Source organism: Salvelinus fontinalis, chromosome 1 (assembly GCF_029448725.1).
Source record: "Salvelinus fontinalis isolate EN_2023a chromosome 1, ASM2944872v1, whole genome shotgun sequence".
Classification (NCBI taxonomy): Eukaryota; Metazoa; Chordata; class Actinopteri; order Salmoniformes; family Salmonidae; genus Salvelinus; species Salvelinus fontinalis.
The window spans coordinates 23,559,299-23,586,869 of record NC_074665.1 but is presented as its reverse complement, the minus strand read 5'-3'; the positions used below and the strand labels follow the sequence as shown (position 1 = coordinate 23,586,869).

Sequence of the window (27,571 nt, the reverse complement as noted above, 5' to 3'; positions counted from 1 at the left end):
ATTGTGGGAAGGTTGTGGAAGGCTACCCGAAACGTTTGACCCAAGTTAAACAATTTAAAGACAATGCTACCAAATACTAATTGAATGTATGTAAACTTCTGACCCACTGAGAATGTGATAAAAGAAATTAAAACTGAAATAATTCTCTACTATTATTCTGACATTTCACATTCTTAAAATAAAGAGGTGATCCTAACTGACCTAAGACAGGGAATTTGTACTAGCATTAAATGTCAGGAATTGTGAAAAACTGAGTTTAATTGTATTTGGCTAAGGTGTATGTAAACTTCCGACTTCAACTGTAGATATTACCTCAATTACCTTGACTAACCGGTGCCCCCGCACATTGACTCTGTACCGGTACCCCCTGTATATAGTCTCGCTATTGTTATTTTACTGCTGCTCTTTAATGACTTATTTCTTATTCGTATTTTTTAAACTGCATTGTTGGTTAGGGGCTTATAAGTAAGCATTTCACTGTTAGGTCTGCACCTGTTGTATTCGGCGCATGTGACAAATAAGATTTTGTTTTATTTGGTGTGTGCTAGTGTACACTGTCCCCATAGACTCCAGTGGAGAAGATTTGGTATTTTATTAGGATCCCCATTAGCTGTTGCAAAAGCAGCAGCTACTCTTCCTGGGTTCCACACAAAACAGGAAACATGACATAATACAGAACATCAATAGACAAGAACAGCTCAAGGACAGAACTACATACATTAAACAATTTCTTAAAAAGCAGAGTGAGTGAATGGGAGAGAAAGGTAATTAAGAATGTTACATGATTGTGTGCATGTGGATGTCTTTTTCCGTAGAGTAGTTATGCTATCAGCCACGATCTGGGTAGATATAGTAAAAATGCTTGACTCATTGTTATCAGGAGGGGGGAAAAAACTCTAAGGCTACTTTTAAAAGTGGTATTTATTGCAAAAGCATACGTGAAAATGCTCTAAGGCTCATCCCTGGTGCATTGGAGGGATACATTTTTAGTTTCACGCTTCACATCCCATACTCTACAAGCAGCTCTGCTCGAAAACTTTAGACATGTTCACGGCTGCCAGGTTCAGTGGGCACAGACTCTGCAGACTTGAAAGACCTCGGGCAGTTTTTTAACATTGCAGTTTTTGTTGTAGATCTTCTCAAGTGAGTGTGAGAATTGTGATGTGTGACAGAGGGAGTGGGGGGGATGTGTGACAGAGGGAGTGGGGGGGATGTGTGACAGAGGGAGTGGGGGGGATGTGTGACAGAGGGAGTGGGGGGGATGTGTGACAGAGGGAGTGGGGGGATGTGTGACAGAGGGAGTGGGGGGGATGTGTGACAGAGGGAGTGGGGGGGATGTGTGACAGAGGGAGTGGGGGGGATGTGTGACAGAGGGAGTGGGGGGGGATGTGTGACAGAGGGAGTGGGGGGGATGTGTGACAGAGGGAGTGGGGGGGATGTGTGACAGAGGGAGTGGGGGGGATGTGTGACAGAGGGAGTGGGGGGGATGTGTGACAGAGGGAGTGGGGGGGATGTGTGACAGAGGGAGTGGGGGGGATGTGTGACAGAGGGAGTGGGGGGGATGTGTGACAGGGAGTGGGGGGGATGTGTGACAGGGAGTGGGGGGGATGTGTGACAGGGAGTGGGGGGGATGTGTGACAGAGGGAGTGGGGGGGATGTGTGACAGAGGGAGTGGGGGGGATGTGTGACAGAGGGAGTGGGGGGGATGTGTGACAGAGGGAGTGGGGGGGATGTGTGACAGAGGGAGTGGGGGGGATGTGTGACAGAGGGAGTGGGGGGGATGTGTGACAGAGGGAGTGGGGGGGATGTGTGACAGAGGGAGTGGGGGGGATGTGTGACAGAGGGAGTGGGGGGGATGTGTGACAGAGGGAGTGGGGGGGATGTGTGACAGAGGGAGTGGGGGGGATGTGTGACAGAGGGAGTGGGGGGATGTGTGACAGAGGGAGTGGGGGGGGATGTGTGACAGAGGGAGTGGGGGGGGATGTGTGACAGAGGGAGTGGGGGGGGATGTGTGACAGAGGGAGTGGGGGGGGATGTGTGACAGAGGGAGTGGGGGGGATGTGTGACAGAGGGAGTGGGGGGGGATGTGTGACAGAGGGAGTGGGGGGGGATGTGTGACAGAGGGAGTGGGGGGGGATGTGTGACAGAGGGAGTGGGGGGATGTGTGACAGAGGGAGTGGGGGGATGTGTGACAGAGGGAGTGGGGGGATGTGTGACAGAGGGAGTGTGGGGATGTGTGACAGGCAGTGGGGGATGTGTGACAGCGGGATGTGTATAAAGTTGAGGGAGACAGAGAGCTTGTCAGAGATGGAGGAGAGAGAGGGGGGTGAGAAAGGCTATTGAGTGAGGGAGTGAGGGATGTGAGAGGGTGGGTGTAAGAAAGAGGGAGAGAGCGAGAGAAGCAGTGCTATAATAGTGGATTAGACTGTTATAAGATCTGCACTGTCTGTCAGCACTAATGTTGTCACCCTATTTTTTTATGAAGAAGACCTAGAGCTGCTAGACACCAAGCTTCTCTCTGTTCTCCTGGCTGACTGTCACCCCGTAAACATTCTGACACACACACACACTGTTACACCCCTTGGCAAAGACCTCACACTCCAGATCAGAGAGAAAGTGGAAACGAAGAAGCGTCTTGATCAGTGGCGGAGTCTTCAGGCGCATTTTGGCTTTTAAAGCTCTTCCAGACCTAGAGACTTGTTATGTTGTCTAATGAAAATATCCCTTTTTAAATATCCCTGTTATTGGTTTTCAGTCTTGTCAGGGCTGTTTATGTATGAATCAAGGGGTGGTTAGAGCTGGGTTGTTAACTTCTCTGGGATATATGGCACGGTAGCATCCCACTTGGCCAAAAGACAGAAAAATGTAGCACGCCAAATTCAAATATATTACTATAAAAATCAATCTTTCATGAAATCACACATGAAAGACACCAAATTAAAGCTACACATTTTGTGAATCCAGCCAACATGTCTGATTTCAAAAAGGATTTACGGCGAAAGCACACCAAACGATTATGTTAGCTCAGTACATAGCCACAGAAAAACACAGCCATTTTCTCAGCCAAAGATAGTAGTCACAAAAAGCAGAAATAGAGATAAAATGAATCACTAACCTTTGATGGTCTTCATCAGATGACACCCATAGAACATCATGTTACACAATACATTTATGTTTTGTTCGATAATGTGCATATTTATATCCACAAATTTCGGTTTACATTGGCGCCATGTTCAGAAATATCTCCAAAATATCCAGAGAAATTGCAGAGAGCCACGTCAAATAACAGAAATACTCATCATAAACTTTTATGAAAGATACATGTTTTACATAGAATTAAAGATACACTTGTTCTTAATGCAACCGCTGTGTCAGATTTCAAAAAAACTTTACGGAAAAAGCACACCATGCAATAATCTGAGACGGTGCTCAGATATAACAACATTTTTCCGCCCTGTTGGAGTCAACAGAAATACGAAATTACATCATAAATATTCCCTTACCTTTGATCTTCATCAGAATGCACTCCCAGGAATCCTCGTTGCACAATAAATTGTCGTTTTGTTCGATAATGTCCATTACTTATGGCTAAGTAGCTACTTTTGCTAGCATGTTTAGTGCACATGTCCAACCGCTCGCGCAGATGCAGGCGAACTCGGACGAAAACGTAGAAAAATTATATAACAGGTCGAATAAACTGGTCAAACTAAGTAGAGAATCAATCTTCAGGATGTTGTTATCATAACTATCCAATAACGTTCCAACCGGAGAATTCCTTTGTGTCTCTAGAAGTTATGGAAAGCAAGACGATATCGTTTGGAACGCGCGTGACCAGGAACTGGCATTCTGCCAGACCAATGACGGAAACACCACCCATCCGGCTCAACATCACAGTAGAGGCTTCATTCCACGTTCTACAGACTGTTGACATCTATTGGAAGGTGTAGGAAGTGCAAACAGATCCATATCTTACAGGGAAATGAATAGGCGATGAGTTGAACATCGACCAGAATTCTCACTTCCTGTTTGGATTTTTTCTCAGGTTTTTGCCTGCCATATGAGTTCTGTTATACTCACAGACATCATTCAAACAGTTTTAGAAACTTCAGAGTTTTATATCCAATAACAATAATACTATGCATATATTAGCATATGGGACAGCGTAGGAGGCAGTTCACTATGGGCACGCAATTCATCCAAAAGTGAAAATGCTGCTTCCTATCACAAAGAAGTTAACACAGACCTCTCGCTTAGATAAAACTACTGGATGTAATTGATATAATGGGACTATGATCGGCCAGGACGTTTAGGTGGATGGTTTTTTGCCTCTGTAGTGTGATCACGGCATCCCTCTTTGTGGTGTGCCAGGAGTGGTTACTTCCTCTTTGTGGTGTGCCAGGAGTGGTTACTTCCTCTGTGTGGTGTGCCAGGAGTGGTTACTTCCTCTGTGTGGTGTGCCAGGAGTGGTTACTTCCTCTTTGTGGTGTGCCAGGAGTGGTTACTTCCTCTTTGTGGTGTGCGAGGAGTGGTTACTTCCTCTTTGTGGTGTGCGAGGAGTGGTTACTTCCTCTTTGTGGTGTGCCAGGAGTGGTTACTTCCTCTTTGTGGTGTGCCAGGAGTGGTTACTTCCTGTGTGGTGTGCCAGGAGTGGTTACTTCCTCTGTGTGGTGTGCCAGGAGTGGTTACTTCCTCTGTGTGGTGTGCGAGGAGTGGTTACTTCCTCTTTGTGGTGTGCGAGGAGTGCTTACTTCCTCTTTGGGGTGTGCCAGGAGTGGTTACGTCCTCTTTGTGGTGTGCCAGGAGTGGTTACTTCCTCTTTGTGGTGTGCGAGGAGTGGTTACTTCCTCTTTGTGGTGTGACAGGAGTGGTTACTTCCTCTTTGTGGTGTGACAGGAGTGGTTACTTACTGACAACTGTATAATAGAACTTTGAAGACGTTTTAAACGTACTGCAGTTGTTCTAGCTATATAAAGTTTTGGGAAACTCTTCCCTGCTTCTCCTTGTACTTGGTGATGTCGATACTCAGCTTGGCTGATGTGGTACACAGCGAGGGACAGCTCTGACACGCTGGTCTGGACAGGAGTCTGTTGTTAGTGCAGTATTCGCCAAGAAGGGGGTTGATATTCCAACAGTTGTATTGGAAGGGGGCGGCACTCTGGGGGCTGTGTGTGGCTGTCCATGTGGGTGTATAAGTGAGAAAGACACAGAGGAGACCCAATCAGTAAAAAGGCCCCGCCCCTTGATTATGAACACGTCGTGCCGACAACGTCAAAATAGCCTTTCAGGACTCTGAAGTAACGAGGGCTTCAAGTTAGGTGTCAGCCAGACTAGTTGATACCCAAATTTCGCATCTCCCAATTTGCTCTCCGCCTTCTCTTGTGCACTTTGTGAGGTCGTACCCCTGAAATACCATGTCTTTATATATATGCTAGGAATTCATTATTTTTAGGGGCTACTTTTCAACATCACTAAGGTATTAACATGGTCGCACGACAACACCTCTTCCCCTATCATGAGGATGAAAAGATTTGTCATGGCTCTCAGATCCTCAAAAAGTTCTACAGCTGCACCATTGAGAGCATCTTCACTGGCTGCATCACCGCTTGGTATGGCAACTGCCGGTGTCTGAGGGCCTAAAAATTGTCAGTCTCAAACCACCCACGTCATAGACTGTTCTCTCAGCTACCGCACGGCAAGCGGTACCCGATGCCGCTTGCCGAAGTCTAGAACCAACAGGACCCTGAACAGCTTCTGCCATAAGATGGCTAAATAGTTAAACAAATAGCTACCCCGACTATCTGCATTTGACTCCCTTTTGTGCTAACTATTTTGACTCATCACATACGTTGCTGCTACTGCTCATTATCTATTATGTTGCCTAGTCACTTTTACCTCAATTACCACATTGACTCAGTACTGGTACCCCGTGTATATAGCCAAGTTATCGTTACCAATTGTGTATTTATTATTTTTGTATGTTTCTCTCTGCATTGTTGGGAAGGGCCGTAAGTAAGCATTTCACTGTTCGTCTACACCTGTTGTTTACGAAGCATGTGACAAATCCTATTTTATTTGACACACACACTACCTCTCCCTCCTCTCCCTCCTCTCCCTCACCCCCCCCCCCCTTTCTCTTCTATCCACCTTCTGATCCTGCTCTTTGCCGTCTCTGTTCAGATGCAGCATAGGATGCTGTGTGTGTGTGTGTGTGTGTGTGTGTGTGTGTGTGTGTGTGTGTGTGTGTGTGTGTGTGTGTGTGTGTGTGTGTGTGTGTGTGTGTGTGTGTGTGTGTGTGTGTGTGTGTGTGTGCGTGCATGCATGCAGAGGCAGCGGCAGGCCGTCGATAAGTGATTACCCTAGCATACACCATGTGATGCTAATAGCATGGTCCTGCTGTTCATGGGCTCTAGTTTGTTTACAACAGAAGCACTGGAGAGGCAGGAAGGAAGGATGTCTAGAGTGCTCTCATTCACGTCTGGGAGACAGCGAGAAAGCTTCGCAAGTTCTCCGGTTCAAAACGCAATGTCTTTTTACCTCTCAATGCATCATACTCTTGATATCACGTTTGAACTAGTCCTAGAAGTGGGTGCCTAGTTTATCCACTGAGTGTCCAAAACATTATGAACACCTGCTCTTTCCATGACACAGACTGACCAGGTGAATCCAGGTGAAAGCTATGATCCCTTATTGATGTCACCTGTTAAATCCACTTCAATCAGAGAATGAGACAGGTTAAAAATGGATTTTTAAGCCTTGAGACAATTGAGACATGTATTGTGTACGTGTGCCATTCAGAGGTTGCACCGGCTTGTGTCAAGAACCGCAACGCTGCTGGGTTTTTCACGCTCAACAGTTTCCCGTGTGTATCGAGAATGGTCCACCACCCAAAGGACATCCAGCCAACTTGACACAACCGTGGGAAGCATTGGAGTCAACATGGGCCAGCATCTCTGTGGAACACTTGTGACATCTTATAGAGTACATTTCCTGACGAATTGAGGCTGTTCTGAGGGCAAAATGGCATTGCTACTCAATATTGGGAAGGTGTTCCTAATCTTTAGGGTAGTCAGTGTATGTCTTTTTCTGTTTTTATAAAGTAATCATCTGCAGTCTAGAGAGGTTATGTAGTGAGAGAGTAAATACCATGACAGCTGCAGCGAGTGCAGTGGGCGTGAAACCGCACCGCCCATCTCCCTGTGTCCTGATTGGCTCCTGTGGTGAGTGATTGACCGGTTTGGAGCCAGTCAGTCGGCCCGCCTGGCGTGTTTACCCGACAGGTGCCAGCTTAGTCAGCGGGCGGGCGAGTGAGGCACAGGTGGTGAACAGGGTGGAGGTGGCAGAGGAGAGGAGAGATGCTGGAGGGAGGGCGAGATTTGGGCAGGAGGACGAGGGACAGCAGGTGTTGGGGTGATCAGAAGGGGTCTCTGCCATAAAGCTGTTCACCCATTTACACACCAGGCTATCGCCTTATTGTGATTACAAATGCATGAGGCCATATGAATGGCCTACATGCTCACGTACTGTTTCAATCCGAGAACGTTCGGTGCTTTTGTGTACAGGTGCAGCGTCGTTCTCCGGGGAATGAATGTGGAACTAAAAGACGCAAAAGGCAAAGGAACTTATGCCAATGATTACAGTCTGTGTACACATGACTGTGTAAATAGGCACAATATACTTGTTCAGCACCTGTTTTGGATCCACCTAATGTGTTATATGTTCTATTTGTCCTATATCTACCTGTGAAGAACCCAATACCCCCCCCCTGCTCATAACACTACCTCCGTCTTCTCTCTCCTTTCTGTTCCAGTCATTTGAAGGTGTTCTGCTGGATCCCCTCTCGCTTCAGGCTTATTTCTTTCTCGCTCTGTCTCCCCTCATACCCACTTTGTTCCACCTCGCATATCTCTGTCCTTTTCTCACCCCCTTTACTTTCCATCGTTTTGTCCCCCTCTCTCTTTATTTTCTACCTCTCTCTAAACCTTCTGTTGTATCTCCCTTGCACGGTATCCCCCCCTCTTTCTCATCTGAGACAGTAGGCGTTAGGGGAGGGAGGGAGAGAGGGAGAGAGGGAGAGAGAGGGAGAGAGAGATGTTGTAATAGTATAGCATAGCTGGCAGTGTGCGTGGAGGAGGACTTATTGTGATAGATGAGGACAAGGTGGCTTCCAGCAGCCTCCGTCTGTCTGTCTGGCTAGATTGCTGTATGTCCAGCTGCCAGGTTGGCTGGCTGGCGGTACTGGCCTGTGTAGAGCACGGGGCCCTTCATGGATCAATTCCCTATCACCGCTCCACTGAAGTATTTCTGCTATGGATAATATGTTACATTTTCAACGCTTTGAATAGGAATTTGAATGCGGTCACACAGCGATGTGTATACTTTCCTCCACAGTTTGCTGCCTGTGAGTTGTTCTCTCGTTAACAACATCCTCACTCCCATCTGCAGGGACTTTCTCTTCTTCCTTTGGTGTGTGTGAGCTCTCTGCTCGATAACTCAGGCTCTCTATACTCTCTCTGCTCGGTGACTCAGGCACTCATGCTCTCTATTCTCTCTGCTCGATGACTCAGGATCTCTATTCTCTCTCCGCTCGGTGACTCAGGCTCTCTATTCTCTCTCCGCTCGGTGACTCAGGATCTCTATTCTCTCTCTGCTCGATGACTCAGGATCTCTATTCTCTCTCTGCTCGATCACTCAGGCTCTCTATTCTCTCTCTGCTCGATCACTCAGGCTCTATATTCTCTCTGCTCGATCACTCAGGCTCTCTTCTCTCTCCGCTCGGTGACTCAGGATCTCTATTCTCTCTCTGCTCGATGACTCAGGATCTCTTTTCTCTCTCCGCTCGATGACTCAGGCACGCAGGCTCTCTATTCTCTCTCCGCTCGATGACTCAGGCACTCAGGCTCTCTATTCTCTCTCCGCTCGGTGACTCAGGCACTCAGGCTCTCTATTCTCTCTCCGCTCGGTGACTCAGGCACTCAGGCTCTCTATTCTCTCTCCGCTCGGTGACTCAGGCTCTCTATTCTCTCTCCGCTCGGTGACTCAGGCACTCAGGCTCTCTATTTTCTCTCTGCTCAATGACTCAGGCTCTCTATTCTCTCTCCGCTCGATGACTCGGGCACTCAGGCTCTCTATTCTCTCTCCGCTCGGTGACTCGGGCACTCAGGCTCTCTATTCTCTCTCCGCTCGGTGACTCAGGCACTCAGGCTCTCTATTCTCTCTCCGCTCGGTGACTCAGGCACTCAGGCTCTCTATTTTCTCTCTGCTCGATCACTCAGGCTCTCTATTCTCTCTCTATTCTCTCTCTGCTCGATGACTCAGGCTCTCTATTCTCTGTCCGCTCGGTGACTCAGGCACTCAGGCTCTCTATTCTCTCTCAGCTCGATCACTCAGGCTCTCTATTCTTTCTCTATTCTCTTTCCGCTCGGTGACTCAGGATCTCTATTCTCTCTCTGCTCGATGACTCAGGATCTCTTTTCTCTCTCAGCTCGATAACTCAGGCTCTCTATTCTCTCTCCGCTCGATGACTCAGGCACTCAGGCTCTCTATTCTCTCTCCGCTCGGTGACTCAGGCACTCAGGCTCTCTATTCTCTCTCCGCTCGGTGACTCAGGCACTCAGGCTCTCTATTCTCTCTCCGCTCGGTGACTCAGGCTCTCTATTCTCTCTCCGCTCGGTGACTCAGGCACTCAGGCTCTCTATTTTCTCTCTGCTCAATGACTCAGGCTCTCTATTCTATCTCCGCTCGGTGACTCAGGCTCTCTATTCTCTCTCTATTCTCTTTCCGCACGGTGACTCAGGATCTCTATTCTCTCTCTGCTCGATGACTCAGGATCTCTTTTCTCTCTCAGCTCGATAACTCAGGCTCTCTATTCTCTCTCCGCTCGATGGCTCAGGCACTCAGGCTCTCTATTCTCTCTTCGCTCGGTGACTCAGGCACTCAGGCTCTCTATTCTCTCTCCGCTCGGTGACTCAGGCACTCAGGCTCTCTATTCTCTCTCCGCTCGGTGACTCAGGCACTCAGGCTCTCTATTTTCTCTCTGCTCAATGACTCAGGCTCTCTATTCTCTCTCCGCTCGATGACTCGGGCACTCAGGCTCTCTATTCTCTCTCCGCTCGGTGACTCAGGCTCTCTATTCTCTCTCCGCTCGGTGACTCAGGCTCTCTATTCTCTCTCCGCTCGGTGACTCAGGCACTCAGGCTCTCTATTTTCTCTCTGCTCAATGACTCAGGCTCTCTATTCTCTCTCCGCTCGATGACTCGGGCACTCAGGCTCTCTATTCTCTCTCCGCTCGGTGACTCAGGCACTCAGGCTCTCTATTCTCTCTCCGCTCGGTGACTCAGGCACTCAGGCTCTCTATTCTCTCTCCGCTCGGTGACTCAGGCTCTCTATTCTCTCTCCGCTCGGTGACTCAGGCACTCAGGCTCTCTATTTTCTCTCTGCTCGATCACTCAGGCTCTCTATTCTCTCTCTGCTCGATCACTCAGGCTCTCTATTCTCTCTCTATTCTCTCTCTGCTCGATGACTCAGGCTCTCTATTCTCTGTCCGCTCGGTGACTCAGGCACTCAGGCTCTCTATTCTCTCTCTGCTCGATCACTCAGGCTCTCTATTCTCTCTCTATTCTCTCTCTGCTCGATGACTCAGGCTCTCTATTCTCTGTCCGCTCGGTGACTTAGGCACTCAGGCTCTCTATTTTCTCTCTGCTCGATCACTCAGGCTCTCTATTCTCTCTCTGCTCGATCACTCAGGCTCTCTATTCTCTCTCTATTCTCTCTCTGCTCGATGACTCAGGCTCTCTATTCTCTGTCCGCTCGGTGACTCAGGCACTCAGGCTCTCTATTCTCTCTCTGCTCGATCACTCAGGCTCTCTATTCTCTCTCTATTCTCTCTCTGCTCGATCACTCAGGCTCTCTATTCTCTCTCTGCTCGGTGACTCAGGCTCTCTATTCTCTCTCTGCTCGGTGACTCAGGCACTCAGGCTCTCTATTCTCTCTCTGCTCGATCACTCAGGCTCTCTTTTCTCTCTCTATTCTCTCCGCTCGGTGACTCAGGCACTCAGGCTCTCTATTCTCTCTCTGCTCGATCACTCAGGCTCTATATTCTCTCTGCTCGATCACTCAGGCTCTCTATTCTCTCTCTGTTCGATCACTCAGGCTCTCTATTCTCTCTCTGCTCGATCACTCAGGCTCTCTATTCTCTCTCTATTCTCTCTCTGCTCGATCACTCAGGCTCTCTATTCTCTCTCTGCTCGATCACTCAGGCTCTCTATTCTCTCTCTATTATCTCTCTGCTCGATGACTCAGGCTCTCTATTCTCTGTCCGCTCGGTGACTCAGGCACTCAGGCTCTCTATTTTCTCTCTGCTCGATCACTCAGGCTCTCTATTCTCTCTCTGCTCGATCACTCAGGCTCTCTATTCTCTCTCTATTCTCTCTCTGCTCGATGACTCAGGCTCTCTATTCTCTGTCCGCTCGGTGACTCAGGCACTCAGGCTCTCTATTCTCTCTCTGCTCGATCACTCAGGCTCTCTATTCTCTCTCTATTCTCTCTCTGCTCGATCACTCAGGCTCTCTATTCTCTCTCTGCTCGATCACTCAGGCTCTCTATTCTTTCTCTATTCTCTCTCTGCTCGATGACTCAGGCTCTCTATTCTCTCTCCGCTCGGTGACTCAGGCACTCAGGCTCTCTATTCTCTCTCTGCTCAATCACTCAGGCTCTCTATTCTCTCTCTGCTCGATCACTCAGGCTCTCTATTCTCTCTCTGCTCGATCACGCAGGCCCTCTATTCTCTCTCCGCTCGATCACTCAGGCACTCTATTCTCTCTCTGCTCGATCACTCAGGCTCTCTATTCTCTCTCCGCTCGATCACTCAGGCACTCTATTCTCTCTCCGCTCGATCACTCAGGCACTCTATTCTCTCTCCGCTCGATCACTCAGGCACTCTATTCTCTCTCTGCCCGATCACTCAGGCTCTCTATTCTCTCTCTGCTCGATCACTCAGGCTCTCTATTCTCTCTCCGCTCGAACACTCAGGCTCTCTATTCTCTCTCCGCTCGATGACTCAGACAGACTCTCTCTCTCTCTGTGTGAGATAATATGTTACATAGGGGTTGATATTATTTTTGAATGACTACTCCTTCCTCTGTCCTCCATGCATACAACATATGTAAGGTCCCTCAGTCAAGTATTGAATTCAATCACAGATTCAACTACAAAGACCTGGGAGCTTTTTGAAAGCCTCATGAAGAAGGGCAGTGATTGGTAGATGGGTAACAATAACAAATCAGACATTGAATATCTCTTTAAGCATGGTCCCGTTAATGGTTATGCTGTGGATGATGTATTAAACCACCCAGACACAACAAAGATACAGGAGAGGGAGAGGAATTCACCTTTCAGCAGGACAATAACCTCCAACAAAAGGCCAAATCTACACTAGTTGCTTACTAAGAAGACAGTGAATGTTCCTGATTTGGCCTTTTGTTGTACAGTTTTGAATTAAATCTGCTTGAAAATCTATGGCAAGACTTGAAAATGGCTGTTTAGCTATGATCCCCAACACTTTGACAGAGCTTGAAGAAATTTGAAAATAATAATGGTAAAATATTTCACAATCGAGTTGTGCAAAGCTTAGAGACTCACCCAAGAAGACTCCCAGCTTTAATTGCTGCCAAAGCTGTTCCTAATATGTATTGACTCAGAGGGTTAAACACTTATCTAATCAAGGTATATTAGTGTTTGATTTTTCAATACAAAAAAACAAAACAATGTGAGAGTATTTTGTGTAGATCGTTGATAAAAATGACAATTAAATCCATTTTAATCCCACTTTGTAACACAATAAAAATGTGAAGAAATCCAAGGGGGGTGAATACTTATGAAACCCACTATATAATGCTACTCCCACCATGCCACAGGGCTGTCTAGGGTGTCCTCTCCCTGTCACCAGACACACAAGCTACTCTACAGTAGCACACCAATATACCACTGACGCAGTCACACACATCAACACACAGATGTACAAACATGGATGGATGGATGGATGGATGTATATATAGACACACACAAACAGGTACGCACACACACACAGTCAGGTATACACACACAGGCTCATAACAGAGTTTTCAGAGGACTGCGGCAGACCTCTGCATTTCCTGTCACGCTACGTTTCTCTCCTCACTGCACTCCACCACTGGCCTACATACAGCCATCCACATGAGTTCCTGCAGCACCACTGGCCTACATACAGCCATCCACATGAGTTCCTGCAGCACTACTGGCCTACATACAGCCATCCACATGAGATCCTGCAGCACCACTGGCCTACATACAGCCATCCACATGAGTTCCTGCAGCACCACTGGCCTACATACAGCCATCCACATGAGTTCCTGCAGCACCACTGGCCTACATACAGCCATCCACATGAGTTCCTGCAGCACCACTGGCCTACATACAGCCATCCATATGAGTTCCTGCAGCACCACTGGCCTACATACAGCCATCCACATGAGTTCCTGCGGCACCACTGGCCTACATACAGCCATCCACATGAGTTCCTGCAGCACCACTGGCCTACATACAGCCATCCACATGAGTTCCTGCAGCACCACTGGCCTACATACAGCCATCCACATGAGTTCCTGCAGCACCACTGGCCTACATACAGCCATCCACATGAGTTCCTGCAGCACCACTGGCCTACATACAGCCATCCACATGAGTTCCTGCAGCACCACTGGCCTACATACAGCCATCCACATGAGTTCCTGCGGCACCACACGTAGCTCATTCATATTTCATGTGCACAGATTTCCTCTCTCTCTCATCTGGGGATGCTGCTTCTGTCCCTCTCTAATGGTATACACTATGTTATATCTGGGGATGCTACTTCTGTCCCTCTCTAATGGTATACTCTATGTTATATCTGGGGATGCTACTTCTGTCCCTCTCTAATGGTATACACTATGTTATATCTGGGGATGCTACTTCTGTCCCTCTCTAATGGTATACACTATGTTATATCTGGGGATGCTGCTTCTGTCCCTCTCTAATGGTATACACTATGTTATATCTGGGGATGCTGCTTCTGTCCCTCTCTAATGGTATACACTATGTTATATCTGGGGATGCTGCTTTTGTCCCTCTTTAATGGTATACACTATGTTATATCTGGGGATGCTGCTTCTGTCCCTCTCTAATGGTATACACTATGTTATATCTGGGGATGCTACTTCTGTCCCTCTCTAATGGTATACTCTATGTTATATCTGGGGAGGCAACTTTCCAGTAAAGAAAAACTGAGCATAGCACATAAGAAAACAGATATCCTTGATATTAGAGTAAATTGCCCCATCTTTTTAGCTCCTCTGCATGGGAGCTATTAGGTTACTAGTCCCGACTTCCCCCGGTTTGTGTTACTCAATTTCTCTCTCTTTCTCCCTCTTTCTCTGTCTCTTTATCTCTCTCCATCCTCAGCTCTCGCCGACAGACAAGAGTTTGGAGTTTGACAGAGATTTCCGTGTCCGGCACTATGCAGGGAATGTCGTGTAAGTAACCGTTGCGGTGGTGTACTGTATGGAACACTCTCGGCTAAAAGTCACTGTGGCGACAGTAGTGAGTTCATTGCACTTCACTATGTTCTCTTAATACCCTAATCAGTACAACAGTGTGAGATCATCAAACACTATCAACCAAATCACAAGCTTTGTATGCTACAGTGTGCCAACCGTCCTCAGTGCCTGCATGCCTGCCCAGCCCAGCAGCTCTAGCTAACTCCCCATAGTTAACATATTATATGGCTTTAAAGATGAGACCATTATAATAACCATGGACTCTGCCTCCTGCAGCGTAGCCTAATTGGTTCAGGGAGCACTCAAATTTGAGACTCCCTGCATCCCAAATGGCACCCTATTCCCTAGATAGTGCACTATCTTTGACCAGGGCCCATACTGTAGGTCTCTGGTCTATGGGTTCTGGCCAAAAGGAGTGCACTATATAGGGAATAGGGTGCTATTTGAGATGCAGGCTGATACTGTAGAGTAAGGGGTGTAATGGGCCAGTTTCCCCTGGGTCTTACTGAGTACCACAGATGGCTCCTACTCTTCCACTGTCTCAGACTGGAAACAGAGGATTTGTTCTGTAATTATTCTGTGATTCATCCATTTTAATCGTTTCTGAGTAGGGTTTAGGGGACGCTGTTGTCATTTGTATGCACCGTCTTCGGTGATGCAAGTTTTAAGACGGTCTTAGTGTCAGAAAAAGATGATCAAGAGGTTTGTGTGTGTGTGTGTGTGTGTGTGTGTGTGTGTGTGTGTGTGTGTGTGTGTGTGTGTGTGCACTTTTGTATTTACACAGGTACTCTGTGGTTGGCTTCATCGACAAGAACAAGGACACTCTCTTCCAGGACTTCAAAAGGCTACTGTACAACAGGTGAGACTCAACACACACCTGCTATCCCCTCTCCTCTCCCCCTATTCCCCTCACATGACACCGCAGTAGCCTTCAAAAAACAGAACAGCAGCACCTACAATGATGAACTGATGAACAATCTTCTCCTCTCTCTGTTCCTCTCTTCCTCTACCTCTCTTCCTCTCTCTCCGTAGCTCCAACCCAGTGCTGAAGGTGATGTGGCCGGAGGGCAAGCTGAGGATCACTGAGGTCACCAAACGACCCCTAACGGCCGCCACCCTCTTTAAGAACTCCATGATCGCATTGGTGGAGAACCTGGCTTGCAAGGTGAAGGGCGCGGCCACCGCCGGGCAACTATTTCATTGGCCAACAACTTCCAATTTTCTGTTTGTACTACTGATTTGGCTGGTGTGTGTGTGTGCGTGCATGTGTATTTCAACGTCTAAAGTGGTTTTCTTTCCTCAGCTCCTCTCCTCCAAAATTACACAAATGTGAACTCACAGGATAGGTGAAAACACATGTTGGGTATCCTATAGGAATTAGCTTTCCCGTTTCCCGTTCTTCCACATCAGTGTAGATAATAGATAGGAGACCAGGAGGTAAAGCCATGTTACACTATTGACTTGTTGTCAGTGTTCTGTGCCACTTTCTGACGAACCCCATAGTAGCCAATGATGTGTCCCCTTACTGTGGCGTGTGTGTGCCTGTAGGAGCCCTACTACGTGCGCTGCATCAAACCCAACGACGTCAAGTCGCCCCTGCTGTTCGAGCACGAGCGTTGTCGCCACCAGGTCGAGTACCTAGGCCTACTGGAGAACGTCCGTGTGCGCCGCGCCGGATTCGCCAACCGCCAGGAGTACGCCCGCTTCCTCCAGAGGTACGAGCTTCTACCCCGTCTCCCGGGTAGAAGTAGAATCAGGGCCGTATTCAAAAAGCTTCTCAGACTAGTGCTGATTTAGGATTAAGTCTCTCCTGTCCATGTAATCTTATGCATTATGATCTAAAAGTTGTGATCCTGATCTTAGATCAGCACTCTTACTGTCAGAGGGACGTTTTCATAGTGCTAAAGCAGTGTGCGAAGTGCAAAAAATACATGATGATGTGTGTGATTTCATTACAAGATGTTGTTACGGGACCTGTGTTATAACTGGGCTGGAATAAGAGCCTGAACAAGATGCCCACCCCTGCATAAGATCATTGGCTAGGGGCAACGTCATCCTCCCTCCCTACCTACCTCATCCTTATCTTGTTACTTCCTGCTGTCCGGTATTAAGGTGTTGTTTAGCCAATGTCCCAGACAATTGATTTGATACTTCCCCACCAACACAATGTTCCTGTGCCCTTGACTAGGAACGGCCTTGTAACACAGTGGATTTATTTAATGAATTTCCTTTTCATCAAATTCAGTCGACGCACTGCAATTCAGTCGGGACAACAAGCTCTGTGATGAGTTGTAGTGAGACTATGACCCTCACTACTTCCTGCCTCTGTTTTCAATCCATTCACCAGTATAGACTGAACATTCCCAACCATTTGTCTCTACCATGATACTATGATATTATTTTATGTACAGCAGTTCTCCTACTAACACCAACTCGTGAATAAACCGGGCTTGAGTTTGATCAAGCAGAATCCAGTCAGTACTGGACTAAGTCGTAGAGATCTGTGCAGAGGTGAGAGGAGGATGGGCTTTGCATCATCACATTACCTTGTGTCTCCCTTCCGGAGCTAGATTGGGCGCTAGGCGACAGCAGTGATGTCACTGAGGTAGCAGCAAGTCTCTCACATCAGATGAGATGTTGCATAATACATTCGGACACTTTCCTCGAAAAGTGTGTTATCTGGGAAACAGAATCAGGTTTATATTCTGTGCAAAAGGAGGATTTTTATAGGATTTATTTTGGACTCTTGGCAGTCAAGACTGACCAAATGTTTCATTTGGATTTGGTCCAAACTGCACTGTCACACACAAGCTCCAAATGGTCCCAAACAGATACAAACACACATACAAACACACACACACTCTCTTAACTGCTAATCCCTTTCCCTAATTCATTCACAGCTGTCTCGTTCTCCCACTGCCCTGCCCTTCCTCGGTCAAATTATACTAAATAAAAATATAAATGCAACATTAAACAATTTCAACGATTTTACTGAGTTACAGTTCATATAAGGAAATAAGTCAATTCTAATAAATGAATTAGGCCCTGATCTATGTATTTCAAATGACTGGGCAGGGGCGCAGCCATGAGGCCTGGGAGGGCCTCACCCATTTGGGAGCAAGGCCCAGCCAATCAGAATTAGTTTTAACCCCACAAAAGGGCTTTATTACAGACAGAATACACAGTTTATCAGCTGTCCGGATGGCTGGTCTCAGAAGAGCCCGCAAGTGAAGAAGCCGGATGTGGAGGTCCTGGGCTGGCGTGGTTACACGTGGTCTGCGGTTGTGAGGCTGGTTGGGCGTACTGCCAAATTCTCTAAAACATCTTTGGAGGCGACTTATGGTAGAGAAATTAACTTTAATTTCTACGGCAACAGCTATGGTGGACATTCCTGCAGTCAACATGCCAATTGCACGCTCCCTCAACTTGAGACATCTGTGGCATTGTGTTCTGTGACAAACTGCACATTTTAGAGTGGCCTTTTATTGTCCCCAGCACAAGGTGCACCTGTGTAATGAGCATACTGTTTAATCAGCTTCTTGATACACCACACCTGTCAGGTGGATGGATTATCTTGGCAAAGGAGAAATACTCACTAACAGGGATGTCAACAAATTTGTACACACAATTTGAGAGAAATAATATTTTTTTGTGCATCTGGAACATTTTTAGGATCTTTCATTTCAGCTTATGAAACATGGGACCAACACTTTATAATGTTGCATTTTATAATTTTGTTCAGTATAGATTAGGTAATAGCTGTGATAGTTAACAGTGATTATTTTTGCATAACACACTTCTCCTCTAACTATCCCGCTCCTCGAACTATCATTTCATTCACTGATGAATTTGGTATTACATCATGCCTTAGCAGTAAAATGCCAGTGAAATAACTCATGTACGAAATGTTTTGTCAGGCCTGCTGACCTCTCTTGACAGTCAAATAATATCTTATCACAGTGTCCTGTAAAGTTACAAATCATTCTGTATTTTGCTGGGCAGTTTTTCTGTGGTTCAGGTTTCATAAAAGAAGCAAACACCATTAGGAATTTAAGTCCTAGTCATTTAGCTGATGCTTTTGTCCAAAGTGACATACATTTAACACACTGTATAATGTGTTTATGACCCATGCAGGAATTAAACCAATAAATGGCATTGTACATCCCATGCTCTGACCACTGAGCAATCAGAACCACTGGTTTGCGATCGTGCTAAAGTATTTTGATGTCCACTAATATTGGACTCCTTTCCCCTCGGCCTCCATTCCACCCCTTCAGGTACAAGATGATCTCGGAGTTCACGTGGCCCAATCACGACCTCCCATCGGAAAAAGAGGCGGTAAAGAAGCTGTTGCAGAGCTGCGGCTTCGAGCAGGACGTGGCGTACGGCAAGACCAAGGTGTTCATCCGGACACCGCGCACCCTCTTCTGCCTGGAGGAGCAGAGGACCGAAATGGTTGGGAGAATCGTTCTCTTCCTTCAGAAGGTCAGTGTCAATCTCGTCACATTTGACCTTTGGCCTGGTCTCCATGGCAACGGCCCTAGGTCGAGTGTAAACATTGTATAGGTGTTACCTCTACAGGTACATTTATTATTATAAATGAATACAAAATACGTTTTAAGACAAAAATACGCCACAAATTCAATAGCGGACACTTTAATATTCAAAATCACATTGTCAGGGAGCCTGATTGTTGGTCAAAACTACCTAAAATCCAGTGACCTCATTCTCTTGTGTCCTCATTTAAATTCACTCTCCTTCCTTCTCATGTGAGTAACAAACTCCCGAGACTGGAACGACTCGGCACTTGATATGCCACTGCCGCTAGACGCCGAGATATTTTCAGAGCCGAAAATAATGTTGTATTATTATAGCGTTGGCTTCCTCTCTCTTCCTCTCTGGGTTTCATCTGCCCACGCAAACCCAGCTCAGTAAATGATCTGGAGGAGAGAAGAGGGGTCCACACATCCGCACTGCAGACTTCTGGGAAGCCGCTAGCAACTCCTGCACACTAAAAGAACAAGCCAACTTTGAAAACAGAACCTAATGTTCCCTATACTCCTATTCATCCTTTATCAGCGACTCCCTCTCTTAGTTGGAATATATCACCACAGCTCCTGAGATGCTGAAACCCACATGTATCAATATAAACCATTAGCTAATGTACTGTAGCTGTAGGGGATATCCATTTAGTACGAGACCCTTTTATCATATTGACAGTCGTTATGATGTTTATGCAGACTGGAGTGTTATCCGTTATTGCTTTAATCCAGCCAATTCTCCATAAATGTTCTCTGTTATGTGATTGGATTTGGGGACATGGATGTTGGATTTTCTATGTGCTTTCCTCCGTTGATTGGTTGGTAAAGAAAGTCATGTGGTTGTGTTGTGCATGAGAATACACCTCAGGCAAGAACGGTAGCAACTCTGATGTGATGATAGCGTGTGTCATACCACGTGCCATACACACCCACTAAGACAGCCTAGGACTGTACAAGGCTTCTGTATAGATGGGGGTGAATGTTTTTTTTGTTTGTAGAATGTTGTGCTGTCAATTTGCTGTTAAATTTAGCTGAGCATCTCTAAAGGTAATGCCTTCTCTGTACAGCGCTCCAAAACGTACATTTATCAGCATCTGTCTGTTCTATTTCGTGTTTCCTTTTCCCAGTTTGGGATTTGAACGCCTATTTTGGGAGCCATCTATATGTTTGGTGTTGACAGAATAAAGATTGGCGGCTATTCTTTTACCTAGCCTGTTATTGCTACTCAAATCCCTAGGAGTTCATTCCTTCACGTTCTAAACTTTGATTCAGTCAGCTCTCGGAGGACTGTGCTGCGATCTAACTGCACGCAGACATCAAAGGCTTACACCAACCAAATGGCTTCAATCTGGGATCGATTGTTTGACCTCTGTATTGATCTACAAGGACCTGGTTGTGCTGCCCAACAGACGAGCTCGCCTCGTGCTCCTGTTTTCCGACCTCAAAGGATGTTGTCACTTTGATAACCAAGTACAAACACCAGAGAATTCCCGGCATTCTACCAAAACAAACATCACACAAAAGAGAGCTTTAGGGTGGAAGGAATCGGGTAGGCGCTCTGCCAGACAATAAGAACAGAAGTTCTTTGTCAATGGACATTGCTCACACCTACGCAGGTACACACACACACACACACACACACACACACATGTAACGGATGTGAAATGGCTAGCTAGTTAGCGGGTACGCGCTAGTAGCATTTCAATCAGTTACGTCACTTGCTCTGAGACTTAAGTAGTGTTGCCCCTTGCTCTGCAAGGGCCGCGGCCTTTGTGGAGCGATGGGTAACGACCGTGCTTCGTGGGCGACCGTTGTTGATGTGTGCAGAGGGTCCCAGGTTCGCGCCCGTGTCGGTGCGAGGGGACGCCGTAAAGTTATACTGTTACACACACACCCCCCCACCCTCCAGAAATAAGCAAAATAGACTGCTATTTTACTCTATTTGCCCCCTGTCCCCTACACACACAGCTCATCCTCTGTGCGACGCAATCCCCTTATCAGCAGCTGGCACACCAATGTGCCTTCTGCCAATGGGCCCCACCATGCCAGGGGTGGCAGAACCCATGCCAGTATCTCAAGCGCTCTTCCCCTCCCCCCATACGAGCCTCCTTCCCCAGACAACCACAAGTGCTTGTCAGTGACTGCACTCCACATAAGAAGTGAGGGGTCCTATATATAGAACCCGAGAATTAGGTACGAGGTGCCCTTCTCCATGCCTGGTTCTGGAGTACACAATGCACCTTTCTCCTTACCACCCCGTCATCCCCTCGTTACAGCCCCCTACGTGAGCACCCCTCATCCCCTGAAGAGGGTGGGGGAAGAGAGAGAGAGGGACTCTCTCCCAGTCTCATTTCATGCTACCTTTCGCTCCGTCGTTCCTCGGGTTCCGCCCTGTTCCCCGTCTAAGCCGTTCCACTCCGGCTCTCCTCTGCTCCCCAAGCCAGCGGATAGAACCCTGGCTCCGCTGAATCCACCGTCACGGCTATTAACTCTGCCCTCCCCGCTGACTGACTGAGTGCACTACATCCCACTATCAATGGCCTGTATCTGCTCCACTGCCCACTCCCTAGTGTGGATTGTGCGGGCAGTTGAGCACACAAGTCCCCATCCAACCCGCAGTCAGAACCTTATCCTCAGAAAGGGCCGATTAGTCCCAATCTGAACCAACCTAAAGGGGATTAAATACTACAATCCAACACAAATACAGAGACTTTATAAATGATTCATGAGCTTCCACCCTTTATTTTAATGAATATTTCATACATTTAAGCCCAGCCATCCACATCAGTTTCTGTCAGGGCTTTTCTTTTAGCTGAGATGACAGAGAGTCAGTCCCCTGTGTATAAGGAACTGGGCATTAATCGCTATTGAAAGCGTTACATGTATCTGAAGCGGCTGAGGTTTTTATCAGTGAGACTGTAGGCTAGGCTACGCTAACGTTAGCGTAGCGTTAGCCTAGCGTAAGTCCTAGCACGCTGTCTGTCTGCCTACTGGGCCTGAACTGATCCCCTTATATCCACACGCCCTCAGCGCTATGTAACCTGATCCTAATTGGTCTGGTGTAGGCATTATTGCAGCGGCTTGTATAGTGTTCTACTACTTATGGTAGATTTACAACTGCTGTCTGCAAAACACCTAGCTACCTCCAAAATGGGCAATCTGCCAGAAATATATGCAAGTTTGTCAATGTATTTTTATGTGCTAGAAGTTCGTAGAACTGTTACAGCAGAACAGATAATACCTCGTACCCCTGCACATCGACTCAGTACTGGTACCCTGTGTACAGTGTATATAGCCAGGTTATCGTTACTCATTGTGTATTTATTATTACTTTTACTATTATTATTATTTTTATTATTATGTGTTATTACTTTTCAATTATTTATACATTTTCTCTCTCTCTCTGCATTGTTGGGAAGGCCCGTACGTAAGCATTTCACTGTTGTTTACAAAGCATGTGATGAATAACATTTGATTTGATAATACCCTTTCCACATGATCACGTTTAAATGAAAATAGGATGTAAAGATACATTCTGCAATATGAACAACTTTTCAATGGTCATTTCAGTTAGTGATATAGGCCCATTTGATTTTTGAATAATGTCATTTAGAAATGCCTCATGAGCTAAGAACAACTGTCTAACCTCGTTATAACACAATATAAGGTTGTTTTACTCCAAGGTTTGTCGACGATGTCTTTGTTAATGAACAACACCCAGTAGTATTGATTTTTATCATGCATTTGGGGCTCCAAAAATAGGTTCACCTCAGACCATTACAGCATTGAGCATTCACAATGTTCTCGCACAGTGAAGAGCAGGAAGCTACTAAAGATCATGTTATTGTCAGTATCATCATAGAGCCTACACCCTTCAGTGACATACACTACTGTTCAAAAGTTGGGTCACTTAGAAATGTCCTTGTTTTTGAAAGAAAAGCAATTTGTTTGTCCATTTTAAAAAAACGTCAAATTGATCAGAAATACAGTGTAGACATTGTTAATGTTGTAAATGACTATTGTAGTTGGAAACAACAGATTTTTAATGGAATATCTACATAGGCATACAGAGGCCCATTATCAGCAACCAACACTCCTGTGTTCCAATGGCACGTTGTGTTAGCTAATCCAAGTTTATCATTTTAAAAGGCTAATTGATCATTAGAAAAACCCTTTGCAATTATGTTAGCACAAATGAAAACTGTTGTCCTGATTTAAAGAAGCAATAAAACTGGCCTTCTTTAGACTAGTTGAGTATCTAGAGCATCAGCATTTGTGGGTTCGATGACAGGCTCAAAATGTCCAGAAACAAAGAACTTTCTTCTGATACTCATCAGTCTATTCTTGTCTTGAGAAAGGCCAGCATCCCGGAGTCGCCTCTTCGCTGTTGCCGTTGAGACTGGTGTTTTGCGGGTACTATTAAATGAAGCTGCCAGTTGAGGACTTGTGAGGCGTCTGTTTCTCAAACTAGACACTCTAATGTACTTGTCCTCTTGCTCAGTTGTGCACCGGGGCCTCCCACTCCTCTTTCTATTCTGGTTAGAGCCGATTTGCGCTGTTCTGTTCTCTCGCTGGCTGCACTCTCTCTCACTGGCAGTCTTTTTGGCTTCCGCTCCTGACAGTTAAGCTTCTTGGCTTGAAATGATGTATACATAAGCCATTAATGCTCATATAAAGCAGATGAGGAACAAAATGTTGTTCATCGTAATTCGTACACAGGTGTATTAGGCCTACCTGCATTCTTGTTCTTCAGTTTCTCCACCTGACTCTCACTGGCTGTCAGTCTGGCCTCCAAGGCCGTATTGTCTGTCTTCAGTTCGTCTACTTCTTTTGTGGTGATTCTCTGCTCCTCTGTAAGGCCCTCACTTGCTGCCACTCGGGCCTCCGTGTTCCTCAGCTTCTCTCTCTGCTCCACCACCATGTCTCTCAGCTCCTTCATCTCAGTCCAGATGTCAGGTGTGGTTGTGTGTTCGTCGGTCGCACCCACGGCCTCCGTCCCTCGGCTCTCCATCGAAACTTCGCTCAGTCTCCTCTCTCTCCCTGCGCCGTGACCCTGTTGAGCTTTGTCTCTGACCCCTCCACTCTCGAGCCCATGCCACAGACAGACAGAAGAACAGCAACACTAACAGAGTTACAGCACCCCTCAGTTTGAAACGATGCCTTTTAAGATACAATTTGGCTTATGAGGGTCAGTTCCCCTTATACATACACATTTTAGTTAGAACAACGTCACATCAATGCAAAGGTTGCTACTAAAGTCTAGGACATTTGATAACATACGTTTTGCCATGTAAGAAGTCAGCAGCTGTTGTTTAGTAAATTATCCCCTTATGTCTCGTCAGGTTGAAACCATGTTGTTTCTCTTGTTGTCATTCCTTTTGTCAGTGACTTTTGCTTCACTTAGGGAGATACTGTACCTGCATACTCTGTTATTAAGGAAGACTTTGATGATGAAGAAGTGTGTCTTGATTGTACCGGAGTATTTTTCCCTCCTGTCTCTCGGAGCTCAGCTGCGTTCTCCTTTTGTGTTCTTTCATGCTGTTTGTTTGCGGCTGTGCTGTCAACTGGCGCCGTGACAGTTTGAATATTCTCTTTTGCTGCAACTTCTCATTGCACCAACAACTTCCCACTTCCCACTGTTGAACAATCAAGGCACAGATGTTTCCTATGAGTTCATAATGACATATTTATTTGATATTTTACAATGCAAACCGAATTAATTCCGGCTCATGTTTTATTGCAAAAATTCCTTGAGTTGGTAATGTAATTAATTCGTTGTAGGCTATTTTGAGTATAGTTATTCACGCTTGGATTCACCGCACTAGCAACAAGAAGATAAAGTAGTGCCAGGCGTTCCACATTCAAAACAATCCACTGACCTGACGCATCCCCCTGACAGTGGAAGGATATGGATAGACGGGGCTCTCACCATGGCAACCAAGGTTTGGCTCCCAGCCAAGGTGCACTGCTTTCCTCCGATATGACCTTCTTAAAATGTTCCCCGACTCCTCATAGAATCCCCCCCTTGCTTTCTATCCTCTGGCATGTCTTGTTCATGTACAATACAGTATGTTCTACTTGTCTGGATTTCTAATTGACAGACCTGATACAAGCAATCATTTCTGATGGTTTCTTTGTTTCAGTTAGTGATTTTAGCGTCTGACAGTCGGTCCTTGGAGGCAACACAAATTATTTATATCAAAATTCGTATCAGTATCCGTAGCTAGTCTGTTTCCTCCTCACTTCAGTTCCAGTATTCCCATTGTTAAAAATCCTTTGTCACACAGTAGATGAGCCCAATGATGGAACATGGTGATCATGTATAGAGGATGTCAGTCTAATGAGGGTTTCAGAGCAAGCCACTGCCTGCTGCCTTGAGCATGTGGCGATGCTGTTGCTGTTCACCCGAGCGCTGGATTGATTTATGCTAATACCCGTTGGCCCAGTGTCTCACCCAGCGTCCCTGGTGATTGCCTGCGGTCAGAGTGTGTGTGTGTTGTGCCCTTGTTAAATTGTGTCACACACTCCGCTTGATGCCGTCTCCACCCACCTTGGTGTCGAGCATGTCACTGGAAAACCAGCCTGATGTCCCCAGAGGACAGGGAAATAGTGGCGCTCAGCATTGGATTGTAGTCGAGTGTGTCGCCCCGCCGGCCCAAATTGACTAGGCTATCCGTCTTTCCATGTTTGATTAGTTTTGTGGATGACATAAAAGGATATTTTGTTTAGCATGTTTGGTCAGAGACTGTGAATGGGATATGGATATTCAGTAAGCCTAAAGCAGTTGCATCACTTGGTGTAGCCTATATATCTCTACGTTTACATGAAGATGTATATCTCTCAAGCCCCCTACACATCCAGCCATTGTCATGGTACGTGATTTGTGCTGGCCGGCCTCGCTCTACCCAGCATGCATTTCAAAGTGCCCCAATAAAGCCTTACCAATCTGTCCCACTTTGTCTGGCCAAGACACCCCCAATTTGGCTTTGACGAGCTCGTAAATCTGGTGCCCCAAAGTCAGGGCAGCGTGTGGCTAGTACGACCCAATGTTGGAGGGAGGATGGAGGGAGTCTGTAAAAAGCTGATCAGATGGCTTTATTGGAGAAGACGGAGTTCCGGCCGTGTTATTGGCCTGATTTACACATGTTCCCCTGGGTGTCGTCCTCTCCTCTCCCCACCTTCCTACTCATGATCATCCCACACTGTCTGCCCCTCCTTTGTTTAAGCACAGCCAAGCAGTGGGGTGTGTGTGTCGGGCAGGCGGGCGTGGTGAATACACACATCCCACCGTTTACCTGTTGTATATTTTAGTCGGCTTAAGATAATTCAGATAGATTTAGATTACGTTTGGCCTTATCCAATGCAGCTGTTGCTCTTCCTGTAACCGGCTTCGTACTTTTAGCTCAGGACATATCGCATTCAAATGTATGTTTATACATCGGGCTTGATTGATGCTAAGTAGCTACCATCAATTGGCAATATTATGACACGACTGCCACAGTTGTATCATAATATGTGACTACAGTATTTTGTGGTTACAGTATTTTGTCACGTAGATAACATTTCTCATGTCTGCCCATGTGGAATGTTTAGGAAGAGATGTACTGTATGAAATCCGCTTGAGAGGTTCTTCTAACTCGAGAGCTTCTTTTGACACGCAAGCCATCCCACCATCTCTCTGCTCACAATCCTAGTCTTTGTTTAAAATCAAAGTAAAGAAGGTCATTTAGGGTCCAATAGCCCTACAGTATATTGCTCACAATCAGTTTAAAGTGGCAATATTTAACCAAATTCACGTGGAAATGTTTTGTTATAGATCTGTCATTCTCATTGAAAGCAAGTCTGAGAAGCGGTAGATCTGTTATATGTGCACTATTTCTATGCTTTCCGTTCTTAAGTTTAGTTTTTGCGTCTTTTACTTTCGGTTTGTACATCAGATGAAAATACAATATTTTTGCTTAATGAAAATATATTTCACAGCGGTTTAGATGGCACAATGATTCTCTTATTGTTTCAAAACTGAAATTAGGCAAACTATTGGAATTTTAGCAACCAGGAAATGGTGGAGAAATTTCTGCATATTGCACCTTTAAGCATATTCTGTGAATCTCAACCCAAGACCATAATACACTCGGGTCCCTTAAGAAATATCTTTAATTCTCCATCTCCATTTTAATATGTTATATTATAATATCTTATCTCAATGCTGTTCGCCTTAAACAGAATTCATTTCTTCAACATTTGATCAAATCTGAATTAGAATGTTTTTTTTCTAACACTGTTAGCTAGTGGGGACCATCTATGAGTTGGATTCCATTCATTTATTCACCTCATCATCATCCTTGTCACGTGGGAGGATAGTAACAGGCCCGTCTGTATTCATTACTGCACACTGTAGCAAAACATTTTGCAGTGGAAAACGAAAATGAGGGTTTCTTATTGGACATGTTCAGTTAGTCCCTC

General features: G+C 46.2%; 1 protein-coding gene across 1 annotated transcript in view; it reads left to right on the top strand.

Annotated features, from left to right (window-relative positions):
* The window catches only part of LOC129843555 (unconventional myosin-Id-like), a 118,856-nt gene that overhangs the window by 47,628 nt on the left and 43,657 nt on the right, over nt 1-27,571 (top strand). The window contains exons 12-16 of the mRNA XM_055912304.1: nt 14,473-14,543; nt 15,352-15,426; nt 15,600-15,732; nt 16,116-16,282; nt 18,845-19,052. Of these exons, the coding sequence (XP_055768279.1) occupies nt 14,473-14,543; nt 15,352-15,426; nt 15,600-15,732; nt 16,116-16,282; nt 18,845-19,052 (654 nt within the window). The remainder of the gene's footprint in view (nt 1-14,472; nt 14,544-15,351; nt 15,427-15,599; nt 15,733-16,115; nt 16,283-18,844; nt 19,053-27,571) is intronic.